The sequence below is a fragment of the Plecotus auritus genome (assembly GCF_963455305.1).
Source record: "Plecotus auritus genome assembly, chromosome: 9".
In the NCBI taxonomy this organism is placed as follows: domain Eukaryota; kingdom Metazoa; phylum Chordata; class Mammalia; order Chiroptera; family Vespertilionidae; genus Plecotus; species Plecotus auritus.
This window is the reverse complement of record NC_137783.1, coordinates 116,865,251-116,887,674: the sequence shown is the minus strand read 5'-3', so window position 1 is coordinate 116,887,674 and position 22,424 is coordinate 116,865,251. Positions and strand designations below refer to the sequence as shown.

Here is a 22,424-nt window from a genome sequence, read left to right as displayed (position 1 = left end):
GTGGACACTTGGCGCTTCGGGTCAGTCCCGCCAGTGCCACTCCTCGCCCGCTCTTCCCCCGAGTTGGCTGATACGGGGATGCTCTGCAGACGTCGAGGCTGAGAACCCGCGCCGGCGGGGGGCGCTGTGCCGGGCCCCGCCCCCGCGCGCGCACTGGCTGCTCCCCGTGACGTCATGCTCGGCTATAAAGCTCGCGGCGCGCGGCTCGCGGCGCTGGCGGAGCTCGAGGACGGGGTGGCTGGGAGCCCGGGGTGGCGCCCGCGGAGCCTCAGCGATGTTTTACTCAGGGCTCCTGACCGAGGGCGGCCGCAAGGAGACGGACCTGCGGGAGGCGGCGTCGCTGCGGCAGCAGCGCCGGATGAAGCAGGCCGTACAGTTCATCCACAAGGACTCGGCCGACCTCCTGCCCCTGGACGGCCTCAAGAAGCTGGGCTCGTCCAAGGACACGGTGAGCCCCCGCGCCCGCGCCCGCGCCCGCCTCGGGCCCCCTGCGCGGCGGCCTGTCACCTGCGCGCCCTGCGGTCCCCGGGCCCGCCCATCGCTGCTTTCACTGAGTCACCGCCCCAGCCCCGGCCGCCGCTGCCCTCTGACTCCCTGCTGTTTCGGATTCCTCTCCATCCATCCCCTGCTCCAGTGTCTCTCAGGGTCTCGTTCCCCCACCCTCACCCCAGCTCTGCCTGCTCCCTGCGGGTCTGTTCTACACTAGAAAAGACCCTGCCCTGCCTTCTTGCCCCCAGTGGCCTTCCTTTCGCATTATTCGCAGGACGGATTTGGATCGCGTGGGGCTTGAGCCTCGCAGCCAGGGCAGCCTTGCGGGATGCTTGGCCTGTCTAACCAGCCAGACAGAGGTGACTCCTAGTGGGCGTGAGGAGAGGACGAAGTGGGAAGGGGGGTTTCTTGGCAGTCACCATACCAGGTGACTTTTGTTGACTCCATCTTACCCCTATGCAAAATCTTCTCCATTTGATTTTGTTCTTACCTAACTTTGACCTTGCATCCTGAAAGGTGACAGGAAAAGGAGGATCGAACGTAAAGGTTTCCTGAACCACAGACATCTCTTCATCATAATCAGCTCTCCTCCTACTCCTCTCTCCCCCCACCCCCCAAATAGACGGAAACCAGGCTGCTACGTCTCATTGACCAGCTAACATGTGGGGCTAGGGCTGGGGCTGGGGCTGGCTTTTTCCAGCAGGCTTGTTCTTCTCATTAAGGAGAACCCCCAGGACTGGAGGTCTGGGTTCAAAGACCATGCTGCCCTCTAGCTCTGGAAGGAGGATGGATGGTTAAGGGTTACTAGTTTAAAGAACTGTAATTAATTCTCGTTCTTCAGTCACTGTAGCGGGGCTGGGCCAAATGTATGTTTAGCTTTGTAATTTTATCCGGAGTTTTCTTGTAGTTTACTTGTTTCCTTAAATTTCATGACCATTTTAATCATATGGGCAATAATTTATGAAGCATTAATTAAATGTCTTTTAAATGAAATAGGTACTCTATAATTTTTCAGTATTTTTGAGCTTTTGGAATGTTTAATTTGGTGGGGGGTGGGGGGGGCATCTCAGCCTGGTTCACTGCAATTGTTATTTCCAGCCCAAGAATGACTATTGAGGGCAGAGCTCCTGAATCCATCTTTTTATTTTTATTTTTTTTTTTTTAATATATTTTATTGATTTTTTACAGAGAGGAAAGGGAGATGATAGATAGCTAGAAACATCGATGAGAGAGATACATCGATCAGCTGCCTCCTGCACACCCCCCACTGGGGATGTGCCCGCAACCAAGGTACATGCCCTTGACCGGAATCGAACCCGGGACCCTTCAGTCCGCAGGCCGACGCTCTATCCACTGAGCCAAACCGGTTCCGGCATGAATCCATCTTTTTAAACAACCCTAATGACAGATACCAATATCAAATTTGTCCTCCCTCCCACTGTGATGGTCATTTTTAGTTGTTTACATTCAGGGATGTCTACCCAGTTATCTTGCTCTGTTTTTTTCACAGGTATTTTTCCTGCACAAGTCACAGGATTGTCCATCAGATTCATGCTCACTCAGAGTGATGACTGAAATGTATTCCTAGAAAAAACGATAACTCTTTCTAACCTTCTTTTACATTAAAGAAGTCTAGATTTATTTAGCAAATCAGGTCCAGGTCTTCTTACCTCCCTGCCAAAATAATCCTAGCTCCTGGAAGCCGCAGGAACCAATAAAGAAGGAAGCATTAGGAAAAGAAGTAAAATGTGGAATATTTTTCCTCTCTTCAGCCTGGATTTAAGATATGATTGACGTTTGGTTGTCCTGAGCTGTCAAGGAGTTTCCTCTCCCTGAGAAACTACCTCCCCATCCTTCTGCCTAGCATTCCTTATACTGCTTCATCCTGTGTAGGAAGAATTCCATCTGTCTTTCTGACTCTAGTCTGTCTCAGTTGAACCACACAGAAGCTGATAGCATAGAAGACAGGCAGTAGGCAGGAAGAAGGAAGCATCCTGAAAAAGCAAGTTATTGCCATGGATGTAACACATAGCCGTTTACTGTGAGACTCTGAACCATGGTTCACACTTCCTCCCCCCTCTCCTCCCCTCCCCTCCTCCCCATTGCCCTTGAATTGATATTCCTCTGTCACTGTTCTCACACCTTTAATGTGCAAATGATCGCACTGAAGAGCTAGAACAGATTACAGCCAGGCCAACTGTGGTAGGGTTAGGACAGTGGTTGGCAAACTCATTAGTTAACAGAGTGGCAAACCACGGCTTGAGAGCCGCATGTGGCTCGCGAGACGCAGTTTGCTGACCACTGGAGGAGAACTGTGAGTACTGGGGTGAGGTGGCATGCTTAAGCTCTCCTGGAACTGATTTTGCTGCCTCAATATGATCTTAAGAGTAACCTTAGAAGTACTTTTTCACTTCATTCTATGGATATCTCTGGTAGTATAGACCAGTGTTGACTCAATTTTCTCACATTGAAGTGAAATTTTGAGGATGCCAAAATTGATTAAATAGGCATATGGTACAAACTCAAGAGGAGGACAAGAACAGGGAGGGGATCACCAGAGAGAGAGATAAGGAGGGAAACAGATTAGTTTTAGTTGACTCTGGGGTATGTGCCAGTGAGAAGATTGTGGGTTTTCTCCTACTAGTCACCTATATTAGAATGACATTGCTGGGTTTTCTGAATTATTTGCCTATTGTGAGGCCGTTTCTGTAATTTTTGCTGTTTGATACTAGCCTGCCAACATTTTTTGGATTGGCCAAGAATACCCATTGGCAATCAAATGTGGTCTTGTTCTCTTGGCCCAGGGATGTGCCTTTGCCCTATTCCTATTGCGTGTAGTTGGCTGATACAAAGTCTGCTATGCAAATTAATTGCATAATTAACTTATTTCTTATGTCTGGCTCTTTTATTTTGTTTGTCCTTTCATCTTGTGCTGGTTGTTGTTTTTTTCTGTGTTAGATTAAGAGCCATCATCAGAGATATGAGTAATATTTTATTTGATTTATTATTTTTTTCAAAGTTCATGAAATTGGAGAAAAAACAAAAAAGCTCCACTCTTAGAGTTTCTTTTGTTTTAGCTACCAGGCTCATAAATGATCTCCTCATTGAGGTAAGGACTTTTTAATTTTTTAAAGCCAGTCCTGTCATAGGATAATGTGCAGTCTTTTCAATATCATAATATTATTGACTATCAGTCCATCCTTTGGTTGTCTAGCAATAGAGTTTTGTTTTCCTGTCTGTGATTGATTCTGCTTATAGGCAAATGTTTTAGCAGAAGTCACTAGAATTAGAAATGAAGGCCAGGGGAAGATGGTAGACCACAGCAAAGCCAACAGACCATGAAATGACTAGCTCTGTACTCTGAGTATCTGAATTACCTGATCAGAATCTCTGTCAGAGCAGCCATGGGTGGTACCCCATAATTTAATCATTCATAATGCCACAAAACATCCATAATCCTGCAGGTTTTAGACCAAAGAACTTTGGTACCTTGGAAAAGGAGTATGAAATACCAATATCATGGCACGATCTGGTACAAACTGAAGATTTTCAGAGCCAAGATTGCATCCTAATTACAGCAAAGATTGTTTGAACACTTGCTATGGTCAGAACACTTGCTAGCTCCTAGGACCACAAAGAAGAAAATAACAAAATTTCTCTCTACAGGGAGTTTATCTATTATGAATAAGGACAGAACAGATTAATCTATTCTGTTCAGTATTTATTGAACATGTATTACATGTTAGGCAATAACATAGGCATTGAAGATATAATAGTGAACCAAAACAGAGTTCCTGCCCTTATGGAACGTACATTCTTGTGGGGGGAAAGGCAGAAAAAAAACAAGTATAAGTGGACCTAATGGGCCTGGTACCTTACCATTTTGTGTATATGAGAGACTTTTAGTTTGATGAAGAAAAAGGAATGTGCATTTTCTGCTTCAGGGTAAGGAAGATTAGCACATGTTTTTAGATAAAGTATGTTAACTGAATTATTCAAATTTCCTTTTTAACTTATTTCTGCACATTTCATATGTTGAATTCTGATAAAATATATTAAAAATCTCTTACCTATAAAAACAAACAAGAATTGATAGTGCTATGGAGAAAATAAACCAGGGTAAGGGAAGTAGGGAGTACAGTGAGTGGCCAGGGTAGGGTAGATTGGAACCTTGCTATTTTATATAGGGTGGTTAGGGAAGGCCTCTCTGATAAGATTGCATTTTAGGAGATACTGAAAGAAATTAGCAAATTGTCTTGGGGAAGAATGTTCTAGACAGAAGAAACAGCAAGTGCAAAGGCCTGAATTATCAGTGTGCTTGATGTAATTGAAGAATTTGAGAAGGTCATTCTGAGCAGAGCAAAGTGAGCAACAGGGAGGGTGATAGGAGATAACGTCAGAGAGGTACTTATAGGCCAGAGTACTTATAGTTCATTGTCCAGATATTTGGCTTTTAATCCAATATGGTAAACCAGTATAAGACTTTGGGCAGAGGGGTTACATGACATGACTTCTTTTATAAAAATACTAGTAGCCCTGTGCACGAATCCGTGCGCCAGTATGTCGCTGCCGCCTTCCTATAGCTCCCCCCGCCCACCCCCCTCATAGCTTGCTGCCCTGCCCTGTCCTGTAGCTCTCCACTGCCTGCCTGCTTGTAGTTTGCTGCCCCACCCTCCTGCAGATCTGTGATCGGTGTTACATGGTCGTCGTTATGCCTCAGGGTGTAACGGATAATTAGCATATTCCTCTCTTATTATATAGGACAGGATTACTCAGACTACTGAGTGGATTAGGCTGTAGAGGGGTAAGAGTAGAAGCCAGGAGACTGATCAAGTGAAAAATGAAGGCGGCTCACAGCAGTGTGATAGTAGTGAAGGGGACCAAAAAAATCAGATTCTGGATATATTTTGAAGGCAGAACTGACAAGTTTACTTGATGGATTGGATTAAGGGTCTGAAAGAAAGAGTAGTCAAGAATGATCTCAAGGTTTTTGATCTAGCAATTGGAAGAATAAAATTGTCATTACTGAAATGGGTGAGACTAGGAGGAACAGGTTAGGGATAGGGAAAAAGAATCAGGAATTTGATTTTTTAACAAGTTAAGTTTGGGATTTCTATTAGTTATTCAAGTATAATTGTGGGGTAGACAGTTCACAAGAAGATAAGTAACACCACCAGGAAGCCTGTGCTAGTTGCCACGATGTTAGAGTCACTACGTGCCAGAGGAGTTCAGTGGACGAAGGGATTAGTATAGCCTGGTGTGACAAATTTAATCAGGCCAGCATCTGATTATAGCATCATCATTCCCTGGTGAGTAAATTGACTATGGGGGTATGGGGAGGAGGCTCCCTCCAGAGTGTGCCCTATAGAACCTCAGAATAAGAACTTATTTACAGGTTATCTAGTCCAGTGGCCGGCAAACTGCGGCTCGCGAGCCACATGCGGCTCTTTGGCCCCTTGAGTGTGGCTCTTCCACAAAATACCACGGCCTGGGCGAGTCTGTTTTGAAGAAGTGGCATTAGAAGAAGTTTAAGTTTAAAAAATTGGGCTCTCAAAAGAAATTTCAATCATGTACTGTTGATATTTGGCTCTGTTGACTAATGAGTTTGCCGACCACTGGTCTAGTCCAATTCCCTGCCTATATGTGAATCCTTTCTAACAAAAATACAGTCTGCCATGGGAGCTGAGAAACCACCATCTCAGACCGATCCACAAGCAGGGAACAATCAGGAATCAGGCTGTTCTCTTTGAAATAATGTGTCTGTTGGAGCACAAGGCAAAGGCAAAGAGAACACAGAAGGCCTGGGGCAATGTGACAGCCTGCCTTATGTAGGTGCCCATGTGTTTTTGAGCAACTGCAAACCCAAGGCCAGCCTGTCTATATTCCCATGGGGTAGAATGGGTCATATGTTGTATATTTAGCTTGTAAGCAAAGAAGAGAAGGCATAGATATTAGTGCCCTTTTAGATTTCCAAGGTCAGATAGAGACATGTATTTTGGGCTTGAAGTGAGAGTCAATCAGGAGTCCATGTTTACCTATAAACTATATATGAGAAAAATAATGGTGTAGGATGATTTCATGCTCTTTTAGGGGAAAATAGTGAGTGGTAAGCAGCTTCAATTTTAGGCTGAATGAGAATTTAATGTATATACACATACATACACCTACTAACATTTGAATGCTTCATATTACGTAATTTAATCCTTACAAAAGTACAAGGTACTTACTAACTTGAACTTAGCTCTGTCTGACTCCAAAGCATATATTTTTAACTACTGCTCTAAGTCGGGTGTTGGCAACCTTTTTCCATAAAGGACCAGTTAGTAACTACATTTTTGCTTTACAGGCTGAACAGTCTCTGTCTCAACAGCTCAACTCTGCTATTGTGCAAAAGCAGCCACAGACAGCTTATGAGTAGGGTTGGTTGTGTTCCAATAAACCTTTATTTCTAGAAATGGGCAGCAGACTGGATTTGGTTTGTGGACTGTATTTGCTGACCCCTATCTCTAACTGGTTGTTCTATTGCTAGCTAGAAACTGAGTTTCTCCTCTGAGAGTAAATGCTACAAAGAAGGCAGATTTCTGTCATCCTCCCTATTTTCTAGTCTGGTTCATTCTGTGGACCACAAAATCCCATTAGTTTGATTCTGTGTGGATTCGGTGCAGCAGCGATCAAGGAATTGAGAAAGTAGTCTTAGAAGTTCTTGCTCAGTTCATCATTGTGTGGCATCCTGCAGTATAATCTATTTTCTTTCACCTCACTTTCCTTCCCACTCTACAACCTGATTAGAAGAGCTTTATGCAAACAGTGTGCCGGATTGAGGAACCTCAACTATTTCTACCCAGAAAACAGTACTGCCCACAGAGCCCCATTTCCTTCAGAAGCTGCTAATGGTGATGGAGGCAGCACATTTGAGCTTTCCTGGTTAGAATTTAGATGTCTAAACCCTGGTTAGGATTTAGCAGCTACAGTTCAGGAACAATAGAGAACCAGGAACTGCTTAAGTTAGTAGTTGCCTTATTTAGTTAAAGCATAAAAGAAGGATTCATGTCAGGAGGATGACTTGAGAATTATATCCAAAAGGCCATCAGAGTCCCTGCAGCACCTGTTAGCTAATTTTAGTGTGTATCTTGAAGGAAATCAGGAATATAGATGACAGCCCTTGGAAAGCCAATATTTCAATAAACATAAAAATAAACCACTTGAGCAAATTTACAAAGCAACATTCAAGGAGTGGAAACTCAAGTAGAACAAACTATGTAATACGCAAGAACTAAAAGGACTCTGAAATAAAGAACTAGATGATGTTAATCAAGAAAGGATTTTTGAAGAAGTAAAGGGTAGAGATTTGTTTGTTCATTACTATGTCAAGAGTTGGGGATATAGCCCCGACTGGTTTGGCTCAGTGGATAGAGCATCAGCCTGCAGACTAAAGGGTCCTGGGTTCGATTCCAGTCAAGGGCATGTACCTTGGTTGCGGGCACATCCCCAGTAGGGGGTGTGCAGGAGGCAGCTGATCAATGTTTCTCTCATCGAAGTTTCTAACTATCCCTCTCCCTTCCTCTCTGTAAAAAATCAATAAAAAATATTTTTTTTTTAAAAAAGAGTTGGGGATATAGCTGTGATCAAGGCAATCAAGATCCCTGCCCTTGTGGAATTAACACTCTAGTTGGGGGAATGAAATAGTAAACAAGCAAAAAAATCTTTTGATTTATTGATTTTTATCATTATCTATTGATTTTCTATTATAATAGATAAAGGTTTGATTCTCTTACACCTCCCCATCATGTCCCTCTCCTATTATCCTATATAATAAAAAGGTAATATGCAAATTGACCATCACTCCAACACAAGATGGCCGCCCCCATGTGGACACAAGATAGCCGCCACAAGATGGCCAGCAGGGGAGGACAGTTGTGGGCGATCAGGCCAGCAGGGGAAGGCAGTTAGAAGGGACCAGGCCTGCAAGGGAGGGCAGTTGGGGGCAACCAGGCCTGCAGGGGAGGGCAATTAGGGGCAATTGGGCCGGCAGGGGAGCAGTTAGGTGTCGATCAGGCTGGCAGAAGAGTGGTTAGGGGAAATCAGGCAGGCAGGCAGGCAACGGTTGGGAGCCAGCAGTCCTGGATTGTGAGAGGGAGTCCGACTGCCCATTAAATGGGCAATTGGACTTTGGGATCGGGCCTAAATGGGCAGTCGGACATCCCTCGAGAGGTCCCATATTGGAGAGGGTGCAGGCTGGGCTGAGGGACACCCCCCCCATGCACGAATTTCGTGCACTGGGCCTCTAGTTTTTGTATAATGTTAAATAACTGTTTTGGGTTAAATCAGCATTTACTGCTTACATTATTATGATTATGTTTATACTAGAGGCCTGGTGCACAAAATTTTGTGCACTGGGGCGGGGTGGGGGGTCCCTCAGCCTGGCCTGCGCACTCTCCCAGTCCGGGGGCCCTCGGGGGATGTCCGCCTGCTGGCTTAGGCCCGCTCTCCGGCGGACATCCCTCTTGCTGTTCAGGACCCTTCGCTCCTTACCGCCTGCCTGCAGTGGAGGTGGGAGAGGCTCCCACCACTGCCACTGCACTTGCCAGTCATGAACCCGGCTTCTGGCTGAGTGGTGCTCCCCCTGTGGGAGTGCACTGACCACCAGGGGGCAGCTCCTGCATTGAGCATCTGCCCCCTGGTGGTCAATGCGCGCCATAGCGATCAGTCGTTCCACTGTTCAGTTGATTTGCATATTAGGGTTTTATTATATAGGGTTATTCACAGTTGAATCAAATAATCCTATATAATAAAAGGCTAATATGCACATTGTCCCCTCGACCAGGAGTTTGACTGGGTGTTCGACCAGGGGGCGGGGCTAGCCAGCTAACCACTGCGGCCCCTCCCCCGATCGGCCCCATTGGGGCGGGCTGGCTGGACCCTAGCCATGCACGAATTTGTGCACCGGCTTCTAGTGTATTATAATTATTTCCTTTCTCATATACATATTAGTTTTTTTCAAGACTACTAATTCCCTAGTCATTTACTTACTTAATTTTCTGTTTTTAAAATGTAATTCTTTTTTAAAAAATATTTTATTGATTTTTAGAGAGAGAGGAAGGGAGAGGGAAAGAGAGATAGAAACATCAATGATGAGAGAGAATTATTGATGGGGTGCCTCCTGCCCACCCGCTACTGGAGATTGAGCCCGCAACCTAGGCATGTGCCCTTGACCAAAACTGAACCCAGGACCTTTCAGTCCGCAGGCCAAACCAGGCTCTCCACTGAGCCAAACCAGCTAGGCTAATTTACTTAATTTTCTGTTTAAAATTTAAATCTACTTCAAATGCCTTAAAACTGAAGATGATCTAGCAGGTCCATTCCTTTCTTTTCTTCCCCTTTCCCCTTTCCTTTTTCCCCTTTCCCCTTTCCTTTCCTTTCCTTTTCTTTCCTTTCCTTTCCTTTCCTTTCCTTTCCTTTCCTTTCCTTTCCTTTCCTTTCCTTTCCTTTCCTTTCCTTTCCTTTCCTTTCCTTTCCTTTCCTTTCCTTTCCTTCTTTCCTTTCCTTTCCTTTCTTCTTGGAGACATTCTTCCTGGAACCCTCTATCTTCCCATTTCATTTTGGACTGGTTGCTCTCAAGACCTGTTATACAACCTGTCGACTTTTCCTTCAACACCATTCTTAGAGTTTCCTTTGCCTGTCTTCTCTATTAGATCTTTTATTTCTTGGATCCTATGCTTTCTTTCCTTGTCCGTTGGTTTCCCTCACTTTGGTGGAGCATATCCTTCAATAGCTTCTTGAGAATGTATGGGAACTACTTGCTGAATCTTGATTGATAGTTTGACTAGGTTTAGAAATTATGCACTGCCAGGTTTTTCATTGTCTTTTAGTTTCCATTATTACCATTGAGCAGTCCTACGCCAATGGATGGTTCCTAATTCTTTGTATTATCCTTTTCTCTTTGGAAGCTTTTAGAATCTTGATCATCTGTGATATTCTAGAAATTCATAGTGATGTGAAATCTTGGTGTGGATCCTTTTTTTAAATATATTTTTTATTGATTTCAGAGAGGAAGGAAGAGGGAGAGAGAGATAGAAACATCCATGATGAGAGAGAATCAATGGTTCGGCTGCCTCCTGCAAGTCCCCCCCTGGGGATCGAGCCCAGAACCCAGGCATGTGCCCTTGACCGGAATCGAACCCGGGACCTTTCAGTTTGAAGGCCGACGCTCTATCCACTGAGCCAAACCAGCTAGGGCTTGGTGTGGATCTTTTTCTTTCATTATGTCAGGCTCATTGTGAGCCCTTTCAGTCTTTGAACTGATATCCCTCAGTTCTGGCTTAGTATGCTACGCCATCTTCACTTGTAGTTGTTTTATAAATCTGACAGTGCATAGTTTCTAGTCTAGCCAAACTATCAACCAAACAGTCTTTTTATTTACTCTTACAAAAAGAATAAACATTTGGTATTCTTCCCAGTTGCCTGGGCCAAGTGGGAGTCTTACACAGACTTTACCCTAATCTGTTTCCAACATTAATTGTACCCTCCAACTGTAGAGGTTCTAATACCTCTAACTCCACAGCCTTTTCAATATTTTAGTTTGAGTAGGAAGAATGCTTTTACAGCTAGACCCCAAAATATATAATAGCTGAAACATAATAGTTTATTTTTTCTTAAGTAACAGTACTAGTGGAAAGATCAGTAAGACAGCCCTCCTTTATAGTCATTTAGGGACCCAGGCTGACAGTGACTCTTTTGTCTTAAACATGTGATCTCCAAGAAGGTTACCCTAGAGGTCATCTCCATTCGGGCCAGTCAGAAGAGGAAAAGAACATGGAGAGTGTGCACAGATTTTTATGGGCCAGGTCTAGAAGTGGTGCATATCACTTACACCCATATTCTGTTTGCTAGAACTCGGTCATATGGGCATGCCCATCTACAAGGTAGGCTGGGAAGCATAATCTAGGAATCTGCTTAGCAAGAAGAGGAAAAGATGGGTTTTGATGAGCAGCTGGCAGTCTTACCACTCCAGCCTTCTGTGAAGTAGAATGGTATGACACACTTAGCTTTCTCTAGTCTAGTTCACTTACCACTTTTCTGTCGCTTATCAGATTCCAAAATTTTGTCAGCATCTCTCTCTTTATCATTTTCTTTACTGTTCTTTTTGTTATTCTAGTTTTAGGCCTTTCTAATTCCTTGACTATCAATCATTTTAGTAACATTTTGGTTCAGAGCAGAAGTAAATGTGTAGTTATACTGTCATTGAAAACATGTAGGCTTAATAAAAATGACCAGAGAAATACATCTTGGAGGTTTATACGGGTTTATTGACTGTGAATTTTCAACTCTTGAACTATACTATGAATACTTTTAGTTATGAAAATGAATGAATAGAATTATATGTACTGACAGAAAAATACCTTTCATATGTTAAACAGAAACAGAACATTTTAGAACAGTGTTATAGTATGATCTTATTTTTGTATATGTTTGTAACTGTATTAAATTTTTAAAAAGAATAGACTTCTGCCTGGCCGGTGTGACTCAGTGGTTGAGCGCTGACCTATGAACCAGGAGGTCACGGTTCAATTCCCAGTCTAGGCACATGACCAGGTTGTGGGCTTGATCCCCATTGTAGGATGTGCAGGAGGCAGCGATCAATGATTCTCTCTCATCATTGATGTTTCTACCTCTCTCTCCTCTCCTTTCCTCTCTGAAATCAATTAAAAATTTTTTTTTAAATAATAGATTGCTAAATTTAATGGTTATTTATAGGAAGTGGAACTGAAAGGGGGTTGAGAGGTTGGGGAGCCTTTCCCTTGTAATTTTATGTACTTCAGTGATGTATGAATGTTTTACATTGAGCATGTATTGTGTTTGAACCTTCTTTGGTTACTAAAGAAAGGAACAAATAAAGGAATACAGTCAACGCTCAGTATCCATGGTAGATTGGTTTCAGCTCCCCCACCCCCAATACTAAAATTCATGGATTTCGTCCCTTAAATAAAACGGAGTAGCATGTGTGTACAAGATACAGCTGGGTATGCCTACATATCTCTTGATTCATGTGGATTCAGAATAGTGCTCAGTGTGTGGCAAATTCAAGTTTTGCTTTTTGAAACTTCCTGACGTTTTTTTTTCCTGATTATTTTCAATCCACAGTTGGTTGAATCGGTGGAATCAAAGCCTGTGGGTATGGAGGACTGACTATAGTCAGCAGGGCTAAATGCCCTAGAGCAGTGGTCAGCAAACTGCGGCTCGCGAGCCACATTCGGCTCTTTAGCCCCTTGATTGTGGCTCTTCCACAAAATACCACGGCCTGGGCAAGTCTATTTTGAAGAAGTGGCGTTAGAAGAAGTTTAAGTTTAAAAAATTAGGCTCTCAAAAGAAATTTCAATAGTGTACTGTTGATATTTGGCTCTGTTGACAAATGAGTTTGCCGACCACTGCTCTAGAACAGTCAAGTAAAATGAAGGCTGAAAAATATCTATCAGATTTGGAAATTAGGAAGTCATTATTGGTGCTATGAATTCAAAAGTAACTCATTGAAGAAATTATAGGTATCAGGAACTAGATATAGTGATTTCAACTTTTCTTTAAAAAGACCTCTCACGACAAGGGTGTGATTAGAGGGGGGTATAGAGTTGAGGAGGCAGGGTTTGAGATTTTCTCCCCAATACATGAGAACTTTGAGTGTGTTTTATAGCTTGTGGAGGAAGGGTCCAGTAGGAAGGGAGGAGAATTCAAGAGAGATGACTTCAAAGAAAATAATTTTAGAACTTTCCTCATTTGCCTTATCTATCCAGTGGTGATTAGACTCCTCTGCAAGATTAAAAGTAACCAGATAGCCCTGGCCAGTGTTGCTCAGTGGTTGGAGCATCAGGGCGTGTGCGGGAGGCAACCAATCGATGTGTCTCTCTGACATCATTCCCTCTCCCTCTCACTCTCTCTTTTCCTGCCTACCTCCCTTCCACTCTCTCTAAAATTCAATGGAAAACAAATCCTCGGGTGAGGATTAAAAACAACAAAAAAGAGTAACCAGATAAAGTGATCAGCAAAACGATGTAGAAGAAAAGCCCCAAACTTTCTGAGTTGGACTTGATGAAAACAAACATCCTGTTGTAGTATGATTTAAGTTAGGAATCCAGGCTTATTAATGAGAGAAATAAGAATGAAGAATTTCTGTTTCTTTTGAGGAGCAAAGCATTCTCCCAATGGCACATCAGGAAATCTGACAGAGTTAGCACTTCCTCTGGCTCCTTATCAAGTTAAGAAGCTCATTTTCTTTAAAGTGTCTCTCTCTCCTTTTCTCAAGAATACTAATTTAGAATCTGCTTTGCCAAGAATCAGTGTATTTCGGGAATATGTTTCTTCACCTCAGCAGGGTTACAGTGAGTCATGGCTCTGACTCCATTCTTCCTCAGAAATCTGTAAGGTGGTGGAAAATGAAGACCTTCTCCTGTTCTTCCCCCTTTCCTGGGAAAGTTCTAGGCTCTGGGCTTCTAAGAATGACTCTCTTCCCCCTAGAACTGGAGGACTATCTGTATATGTTACATAGAAGCTTATGGTTAGATGCTATACTTTGAGGGATTTCGAATGTTAATGTAAACTGGGAATAAAATGCTTTGTGTAGAAATTTCTCTTGAAACTTCTTATCAAGAGGTAGCTTATACTTTCTAGAGGCCACTGTGGGTAGAAGCGGTAGAGAATGGATATATCTGCCCTGGGAACTTTCCTAAGCTGAAAGAGCAGATTTGAAATCACAATCCTCATTCTGCTTTCTAACATTAGGTATCCTGACACAGATATAAGGTCAAGTTAAGTCCTCCACTTCTTGGTCAGTCTCTGCCCCTTATATACTCCCACTTTTTGGCCCATTGAAGAGACGGGCATGGATGACAAGCATATGGCAGGAGCTGTCTTTTACTCCTGGAGATTTAGAGAATGTCAGTAAGGATGATTCCTGTGGGTTCTGCTACGTTCCAAAGTGTGTCTCCTGAGAGGTTTCCTCAGCAGGTCTGAATTCCTGTCTTCCCACCCCATCCACCCATGGGTGACTCACTCAGGCCACTAAGGCATACACACACACACACACACATACACACACACACACACATCTGGGTCCAAAAGATAAGACGGTAAGGGAGTGAGACTTGAAATAGAAATAGGCAGAGCTTCTGACAACCAGTGGTAGGTAGGTTTCTGTGGCCTGTGGAAATAAGCTGCCCCTCTGTCAGTCCTCTGGAAGATACACCTATACCACATAGACTAAAGCCACTCTTCTCTTAAAATGCCCTTGTAAAGGGCGGGAAGGCAGTAGGCCCAGGAAGTCCAAATCACAAGGGTCTTTCACTTCTCTTTAGCCACAGAATATCTTTGGCCCCATCCCCATCTTTCAGTGTCCCACCTGGCTCTTTCATTCAGAGTGGCCTACTTGCAAATTGGTTTATAGTACCTGCTCTGACAGTACCAATGGAGTCCCTACTTGAAGGAAGACTAGATAAGAAGCAGATGGAGAGCTCAGTTATGTGAAGCTCCTGCATTATTTCAGCAGCACCTGGGGGACAGTGGGAGAAGGGGAAATGACCTGTCATTAAGAAGCCTCTGCTTTCTATTCCTCAAGCAACCGCATAACATTCTACAGAGGCGCCTCATGGAAACCAACCTGTCTAAGCTCCGAAGCAGTCGTGTCCCGTGGACCTCCAAGACCAACAAACTCAATCAGGCTAAGTCTGAGGGACTGAAGAAGTCTGAGGATGATGAGATGATTTTGGTTTCTTGCCAGGTAATGTTCTGAGAACAGCTTTCCCAGGGTTTTCTGGCGGGTAGGATTTGAGCTCGTTATAATCAGAAGAGGGTCTCTCACCTCAAAATTGTGAGTATGGGTCATATCATGGGATTCATAAGTGAGTTTCAAAGAGGGCACTCCATGCAAGGCAAAGTGTGTGCAGTATTTTGTATGTGTGTGCATCTTTATGGGAAAAAGGATCAAAACATTCATCAGATTTGCAAAGGGCTATGTCACACACACACACACACACACACACACACACACACTACTTGATATATAGAATGAAAAACCCAAAGTCCTTTGGGATCTTCTGTCATCTCTAGATTGAGCAAGAAAAAGGGCCCCTCAAAGGAGACTTAGCAGTGGGTAAAGATGGAACACTACAAACCCATAATTGTGAAGATGCTCTCCAAACCTGCCTTTCATATGACATCTGCGGCTTGCTCTCTGGGTCTCCCTTCCCTTGCTCCTATTGAACAGTATGTTCCTCTCCACAGTGTGCTGGAAAGGATGTGAAAGCCCTGATTGACACAGGCTGTCAATATAATCTCATCTCTTCAGCCTGTGTGTATAGACTGGGGTAAGTAGCTACTTGTTCTGGGTGGAATTCAGATGCCAATCACTCTGCCTGAGTCTATTTTGATGTTAGAGATGGTGAGGGTCTCCACAGAGGCTCCAAGAGAAGTGTGCAGAGCTCAAATATCAGCTGGAACCAGTCCTTAGTAGCGGGACAGAGTGAGGGATCTCGGACACCTGGGAGAATTCAGTGAGCCAGGCAAGCCTCAGACTTTCCATTAACTCCACCTATTAAGTTTTGAGAAAAGACACGAGAGCTCTGGAGAGAATGTGAGATTCTTGGTTTATTGTGTGCCATGCCCTGTTCCTGATTTGTGACCTGCCCAGACAACAAATTAGGAGGAGCTGTCCTGTTGATGTAGCCCCGATGAGTAAAAGCAGGGAATGTGGCTGGCTTTAGCTTAACTCAGGGTCCTTCTGAAGGTGACACTGCCTGTCTCCAAAAGCATCAAACTGAACTTAGAATAGGATTGCTATAGCTGCCAGGCCTGAACCATCATAGGGGTCATTAACCAATAGTCTTTTAGTGCCTTTTCTCTCTGTGAAAAACATATGAGATCTTACTGCTGAGCTTGCTGGGTTTTGGGTGTGAGGGGCAGATACCTCTCAGAATTGAATGTCTTCAGTTCTCTGACAGATATGTTCCTCTTCCTTTTCACTCCATCTGTACTTTGATTTCTTCTTCCTTCTCTTTCCTCCAAAGTACCAGATGGGCCCAGAATTGGGAGGATCAACCCAATATTCTTTTCCACTTCTGTATCCCTAAGTACAATAAGTCATCCCTTAGCCCAAATCTCTGCATTGAAACAATCACTAGGATAGATATAATGGCCCATTTTAAACTACTTTCACGATGTCCATATTCTTAAGTCAGGCTTGCACAAGACTTGATTTGTGTAATCAGTGACCTCTGCTACATGACCTTTTTCATCTTGTTTCTACCCTGTCCTCAACCCTCACCATCACTGTGACTCTCTGAAGCAGCCTCTATGGGTTTTGTACATACAGGGTGGTAGGGGGAGTCCAGGACACAAGTGCTCTTGTGCGAAGAATCCTGAGCTTTTTAATGTGGTGAAGAGATGAGACACAGTGCACCATGATGGTTCCAGAAAGACTAATCATGTCCTTGCGCATAATTACTAGTAGGTAGCAGACTGCCATGATTCCAGACAAATTAATAACCATCTGTAAAACTGCACTTATTTTTCTTTTGGATGGGTTATAACACCAAAAGATAGGAAGTGGAGTAAAGCAAAAGTACTGGCACAGAAAGCCCATAATTAAGTATTTATCCACCAACCCATAATAGCTCGGGTGCTAGCTGTTCCAATCACATTACATAACTGTGAAACCTTGGCGCTGTATTTTTCCTTCTTCCTCTGTACAGACAAGTTAAATTAATTGGGACTTTCTCCATGATATTTCTTGCTGATTTCAATATCAATGCACTTACTGACACTAAACTTAGAGCCTAAGACTAACTGATGAGGGTAGACTGAAATGAAAAAGACAGAGAGAAAATTAGACATTGAACAGAGTATCTTCTAAAAGTAGACCTGACCTGCCCTCTCTGGGATCTATTATCCATAGATGGGTAAAAGGACATGTTAACTAAACTTGCACACAGGGGGGAATGTTAGGATGCAGAATAGATTCTCTGAGTGAGTCAACTCTTACTTTTATCAGTGCACACAGTGGGGTATCTCTTTGAGAACAGGAAATGAATCCTTAGTTTTCTTTATATCCCCTGGCATGTTTAGGACAAAGTGCCGAAACAAAAAGCATAGGCTGGCTAGCACTTTCTTGGTAAATTACTCCCAGGAAATCCTTGGAAAATTCCGACTATGGGTGAGAAGGTAGACATTGCCAGATTCTGTCAGAAACCTCTGGTATCTTCTCCTCTGGTGCAGACTCAAGGAGCATGTCAAATCTCACAAGCATGAAGGAGAGAAGCTTTCTCTACCCCGGCATCTGAAAGTAGTGGGGCAGATTGAGCACCTAGTGATCACACTAGGCTCCCTTTGCCTGGACTGCCCAGCAGCAGTGGTTGGTGAGTTGAATTGGGGACCTGATCTATGGACCCTAAAGTAAATCTTCTCCCTACTTCTAAACCCACATGAGATCTCATGCCTGACTTCTTCAAAATCCCAGGTTTTCACTTTTCTGTACTATAGACCTTGTCCCAATTTTTGCCTTCCATAGTACCAGTTGGACCCTGGGCTACATTCAAGGCAAGATGAGAATTACTCTTAAAAAAGGGGGAGGCAAGACAGCAAACATTTTGTGTGCCAGTGAAAAGGGTCCTTCAGAGATTTCCATGAGCTGGTTTGAGGTAGAGGGCAAGATCCTCTTACTCCTTTTCCATAAATCCCTTGATAATTTCCCACCATCTCATATGTTCCGTCATGTACTCTATTCTAGACTACTTATAAGTTCCTGGTTTTTATTTAAAAAGTACCCAAGTTTGAATCTTAGTTAAAAAGACCTGAGTTTGATTATTAGTTCTATCACCTTTTAGCTATAATAATCTGGGAAAATTACTTAAGTAGATGAACAACAGATATTTATTAGATGGATGCAACAGATGATTATTGGATGAGTCGATAGATGGATGGTTGGTTGGTTGGATGGATAGAACCTAATGGTGATAAGGCTGACTTCTAAACCAGTATAGAAATGGTTGAATTTTAATTATTTTTTATTAGAGGATAATGAGAAGAACTTATCCCTTGGTCTCCAGACTCTCCGATCTTTGAAGGTAGGATTGATTCTACTTTCCCTTTGACACTTTCTTTCTGAGGCAAGGGTCATTTTTTTTTTTTTTCAGAGAGGAAAGGAAAGGGAGAGAGAGATAGAAACATCAATGATGAGAGAGAATCATGAATCAGCTGCCTCCTGCATGCCCTCCACTGGGGATCAAGCCTACAACCCAGGCATGTGCCCTGAATGGGAATCAAACTGTGACTTCCTGGTTCATAGGTTGATGCTCAACCACTGAGCCATGCCAGCCAGGCAGGGATCATCTTATATGGATACCTCCAAAGTGAGATAATTGACAGTGAATCTCTTGTTTTCAGTGCATCATAAACTTGGATAAGCACCAGCTGATCATGGGGAAAACAGACAAAGAAGAAATCCCTTTTGTGGAGACAGTTTCTTTGAATGAAGACAAGTGAGTGTCCAAGTGGGTCAGATCAAGTCAAATTCATTTGCCATTAACCAGAGGATTTCCCATATAGGATATTGGGTTGTGTCCTGTCTTTGACCTTCAGTCATACCACAGATACATCTCTCCCCACTCCCAGATTTCACCATCTTACAAAACTCTCTAGCTCACATTTCAGAATGAACAGGGATGATACTGCACAGAGTGATGGGGAAAATGAGTAGCTTTTAAACTAAACTTGTACTTGCCTTCCTAACTTCCTTGAATTTGGTATCATTTCTTCTGTTTCTTTTTCATTTCAGCACTTCAGAAGCATAACTACAGCCTGCAAGCATATGCACACACACCAGGTTGACAGATTGAGGAAACTGGGTTTGAACCAAATGCAGTAGCAACTTGCTGTGGACCAAGTCCTTTTCTCTAATAGAAGCTCCAGGGCTCCTTCCCACCCAAACCTCTCTAGACTTTAGTCTGTGCTTAGAGATCTTGTCTGATTATAGTCATTGTTTTGTACTCCCTTGATCACTTAATTTCTAGACCTTTTCGACACTGCCAGGTCTCACTTGTGGCCTATTTTTATGCTTCTTCCAGGAATTTGCTTTAATTTGTCAAATATAGGAGCTGCCAGGTTCCATTTCTCCATAAGTACACTTGCTTCTTTTCCTATAGCTAAAATGTATAATAAACAGGAACCTGACCTTTACCTCCTTTCAGCTGTTTCACAGAGGAGCAGGATGCCTATGTCTCAGAATTAATATTTCTTCTAATTCATTCATTGATTTCTCAAGTATGGATAGATCCAAAATCTAAAAGAGCCCAGAGACATCATATAAAGTTCCAGAGAGACAAGTGAATTGCCTAAGCTCATATACGGAGTCAGTGGCAGAAGGGACCTAAAACTGAGACCTGATAAAGCCAAGGCTATGTTCATTCTCCCTTACTACTTCATTTGTATTCCAGCCTTGAGAGGAAGATGAAGAAATGAGGGTTTGAAAAAAGGTAGGGTAGGGGAAGAGTATGCTTTGGGGATGGATGCAAGGAGGATCTGGGTAGATCTCCTTCCTGTGTGCTAAGCCCACTAAAAGTCCCCTGACCCAAATTGACACTTAGGCCCTTATCTTAGCGCCTAAAAGCTGAGGGTACAAAGATCAGTGAGATGGTGTTTCATGTGGAACTTTTTGGAGGGGAGGAGAAGGAACCACAGACAGAAGAACATTAATTACTCTCTGGGATGGAACTGAAGGCTTCAGTAAATAATCTGGGCATCATTGTTAGACATTAATATTCCCAAGATCCAGTCAACTATCTCTGTATAGACTCTGGATCTTTATCTGACATGGACTCAAGTAGCTGAGAACAGGAGTAGGTAAAGAAGACTCAGAGCAGGTCTAGAATAGAAGGGAGTACTAGGTAGAATCAGTTGGTGGGAAGGCCTACATAGGGAAATCTTTCTGGGATGGTCAGGATGAAACTTCAGGCCGGGTATTGAGGGTTGGGAACTCTTCGGCTCTGTCCTGGTATAAGGAAAGAGGCAGGGCGGTGGGGTGGGGGTTGGGGGAGGGCGCCGGCTGGCAGTATTAAGGACAACTTTTTCTGACTGCCCAATATTTCCTGACCCCTCTCAAAGAGTTGAAGATCACAGGGACTTCTCGAAACTCTTTGTTGGCGGTGTCATGTTGGGCACACAGATACCCATAGTGGAATTTCCTCTTCAATTTGGTCATGGAAGTACCTGGAGAAGTCAGAAAAATAGCCAGCTGTGAGTATCTCTTTAGGAGAATCCCAGTTCTACCCTTGATCCATAGCATTAGTTCCCAGAGTATTTAATGGATCCCACTTTGAACTTTGCAAGGTCCCACCAACAATCTCATTTAGTGTTCAGCTGCTGTCCCTACCAAACAACTCTTTGGAACTCTGAATGTTTTTAGCTTTATGGAAACTACCTAAAGACTAGAAAGTTGGTGACCTCCACCTGAATAGCTGCAGCCAGTTATCATGGGGTCATCCTCAGGCCCCCTTCTTATCAGCCCCTATAGAGGAAGTGAGATGGAAACTAAGCATAGCCACAGTAGAGGAGGTCACATTTGACGCTCAGCAGGGGTGATCTCAGGTTACCAACCTTCAAGCCCCCTCCAACTCCACTCCATTGTTTTACCTAGGGGGCCTTGTGCCTTTCCATTGAAGTCTCTCTACTCTCCTCCCCTACCTATCATAGCAGCACTTTGGCCTGCTTCTGATCCTAGGACTGAGTTGAAATGCTTCACCCCTCCTTCCCTAGTTGAAAGTTCCACTCCGAGCCTTGACTCTTGGCCACAAGTGAGGCATGTTGGAAGTTCCTTGGCCTCCTTTACCCTTATGTGGATTCCCTGTGGATGAGTAGACCAGGAATTCTCAGGGAAAGATGTGACTGATTCTGGCCCTTTGAGTTCAGGATTCTGTGGCATCAGGGGGATGATCAGATGACCTTTAGTGGTCTTTTTAGCCTCTGAGAATCAGTCAGTGATTTTCTAATTTTGAAATAGAAACAGTTGGGGCTGTTTAAGCTTAGGGTATCATAATCTCAATGCAGTCAAATCATTTGAATTTACTAACCAAATAATTGTGCTTTAAACCTCAGGCTTGATAGAGGTACCTTAAAATGTCTAATGACAATTATGAGGATTCTTGAGCTCCATTAATCTTCCTTAAATGCTGCCAAGTTGATTACTCTGGTAGCCCACATCTCCTTGATATTCATTAGGGAGCACTGGGTCTACTTTTGTGGGGCTGGTAAGGTAAGCAGGTAAGGTCAGTTCTTCCCAGAATCCTAGAATATTCTCTCCGGTACCTCTGATGGAGGGTGTTGGAAGAGAGTCTACTTAGGTCACAGTTCTGAAGACAGGCAGTAGCAAGAAGTGAACCTGTAGAACTGGTACCCCTCGCCTTCCTTATTAGGTGTCTATCTCAAATACAGAAAGTTTAGAAAATATTCTTTTTGTCATTTGGTATTTCTATGCCTGACTTATTTGTGGAATAAATGTTTTCTGATTTTTCTATTTCCTTGCCCTGCACAGATCCCACCTGGTAAGATTTCCTATCCCTTAGCTCAAAGTGTCTATAGAATGGATTGCTTGGTATGTCGGCTATCCTCACTCTGTGTGATAGAAGTATCTTTCCAGGTTGGGGACATGGAGGAGACGAACTGGATTCCTCCCTCCTTCTGTTTCTAGGCCTCTGCATTAGCACTTTATCTGCTCAGTGTTTCTGGCTGTGTTGGGTTTATTTGTGAAATTGACATAATTAACAATAAAGTGAAATCTTCCCCTCTGTGTGCTTGTCTGATGTCTGTCGGGCCCTGGAAGGTGGGAACAGCCTAATTGCATGGGTGTTTGTCTCATAGGGTCTTCTGAACACTAGGCTTTGTTGCTCTCATTTCCTCTATTG

At 43.5% G+C, this 22,424-nt stretch overlaps 1 protein-coding gene across 1 annotated transcript; it reads left to right on the top strand.

Annotated features, from left to right (window-relative positions):
* Positions 1–202: 202 nt before the first annotated feature.
* On the top strand, positions 203–22,309 carry NRIP3 (nuclear receptor interacting protein 3). The gene is made up of 7 exons (XM_080641065.1): positions 203–448; positions 15,092–15,253; positions 15,757–15,839; positions 17,746–17,885; positions 18,541–18,593; positions 18,913–19,007; positions 19,304–22,309. The coding sequence occupies exons 1-7, from the start codon at positions 275–277 to the stop codon at positions 19,317–19,319; spliced, it is 723 nt and encodes a 240-aa protein (XP_080497191.1). The 5' UTR covers positions 203–274; the 3' UTR covers positions 19,320–22,309.
* The last annotated feature ends 115 nt before the right edge of the window (positions 22,310–22,424 follow it).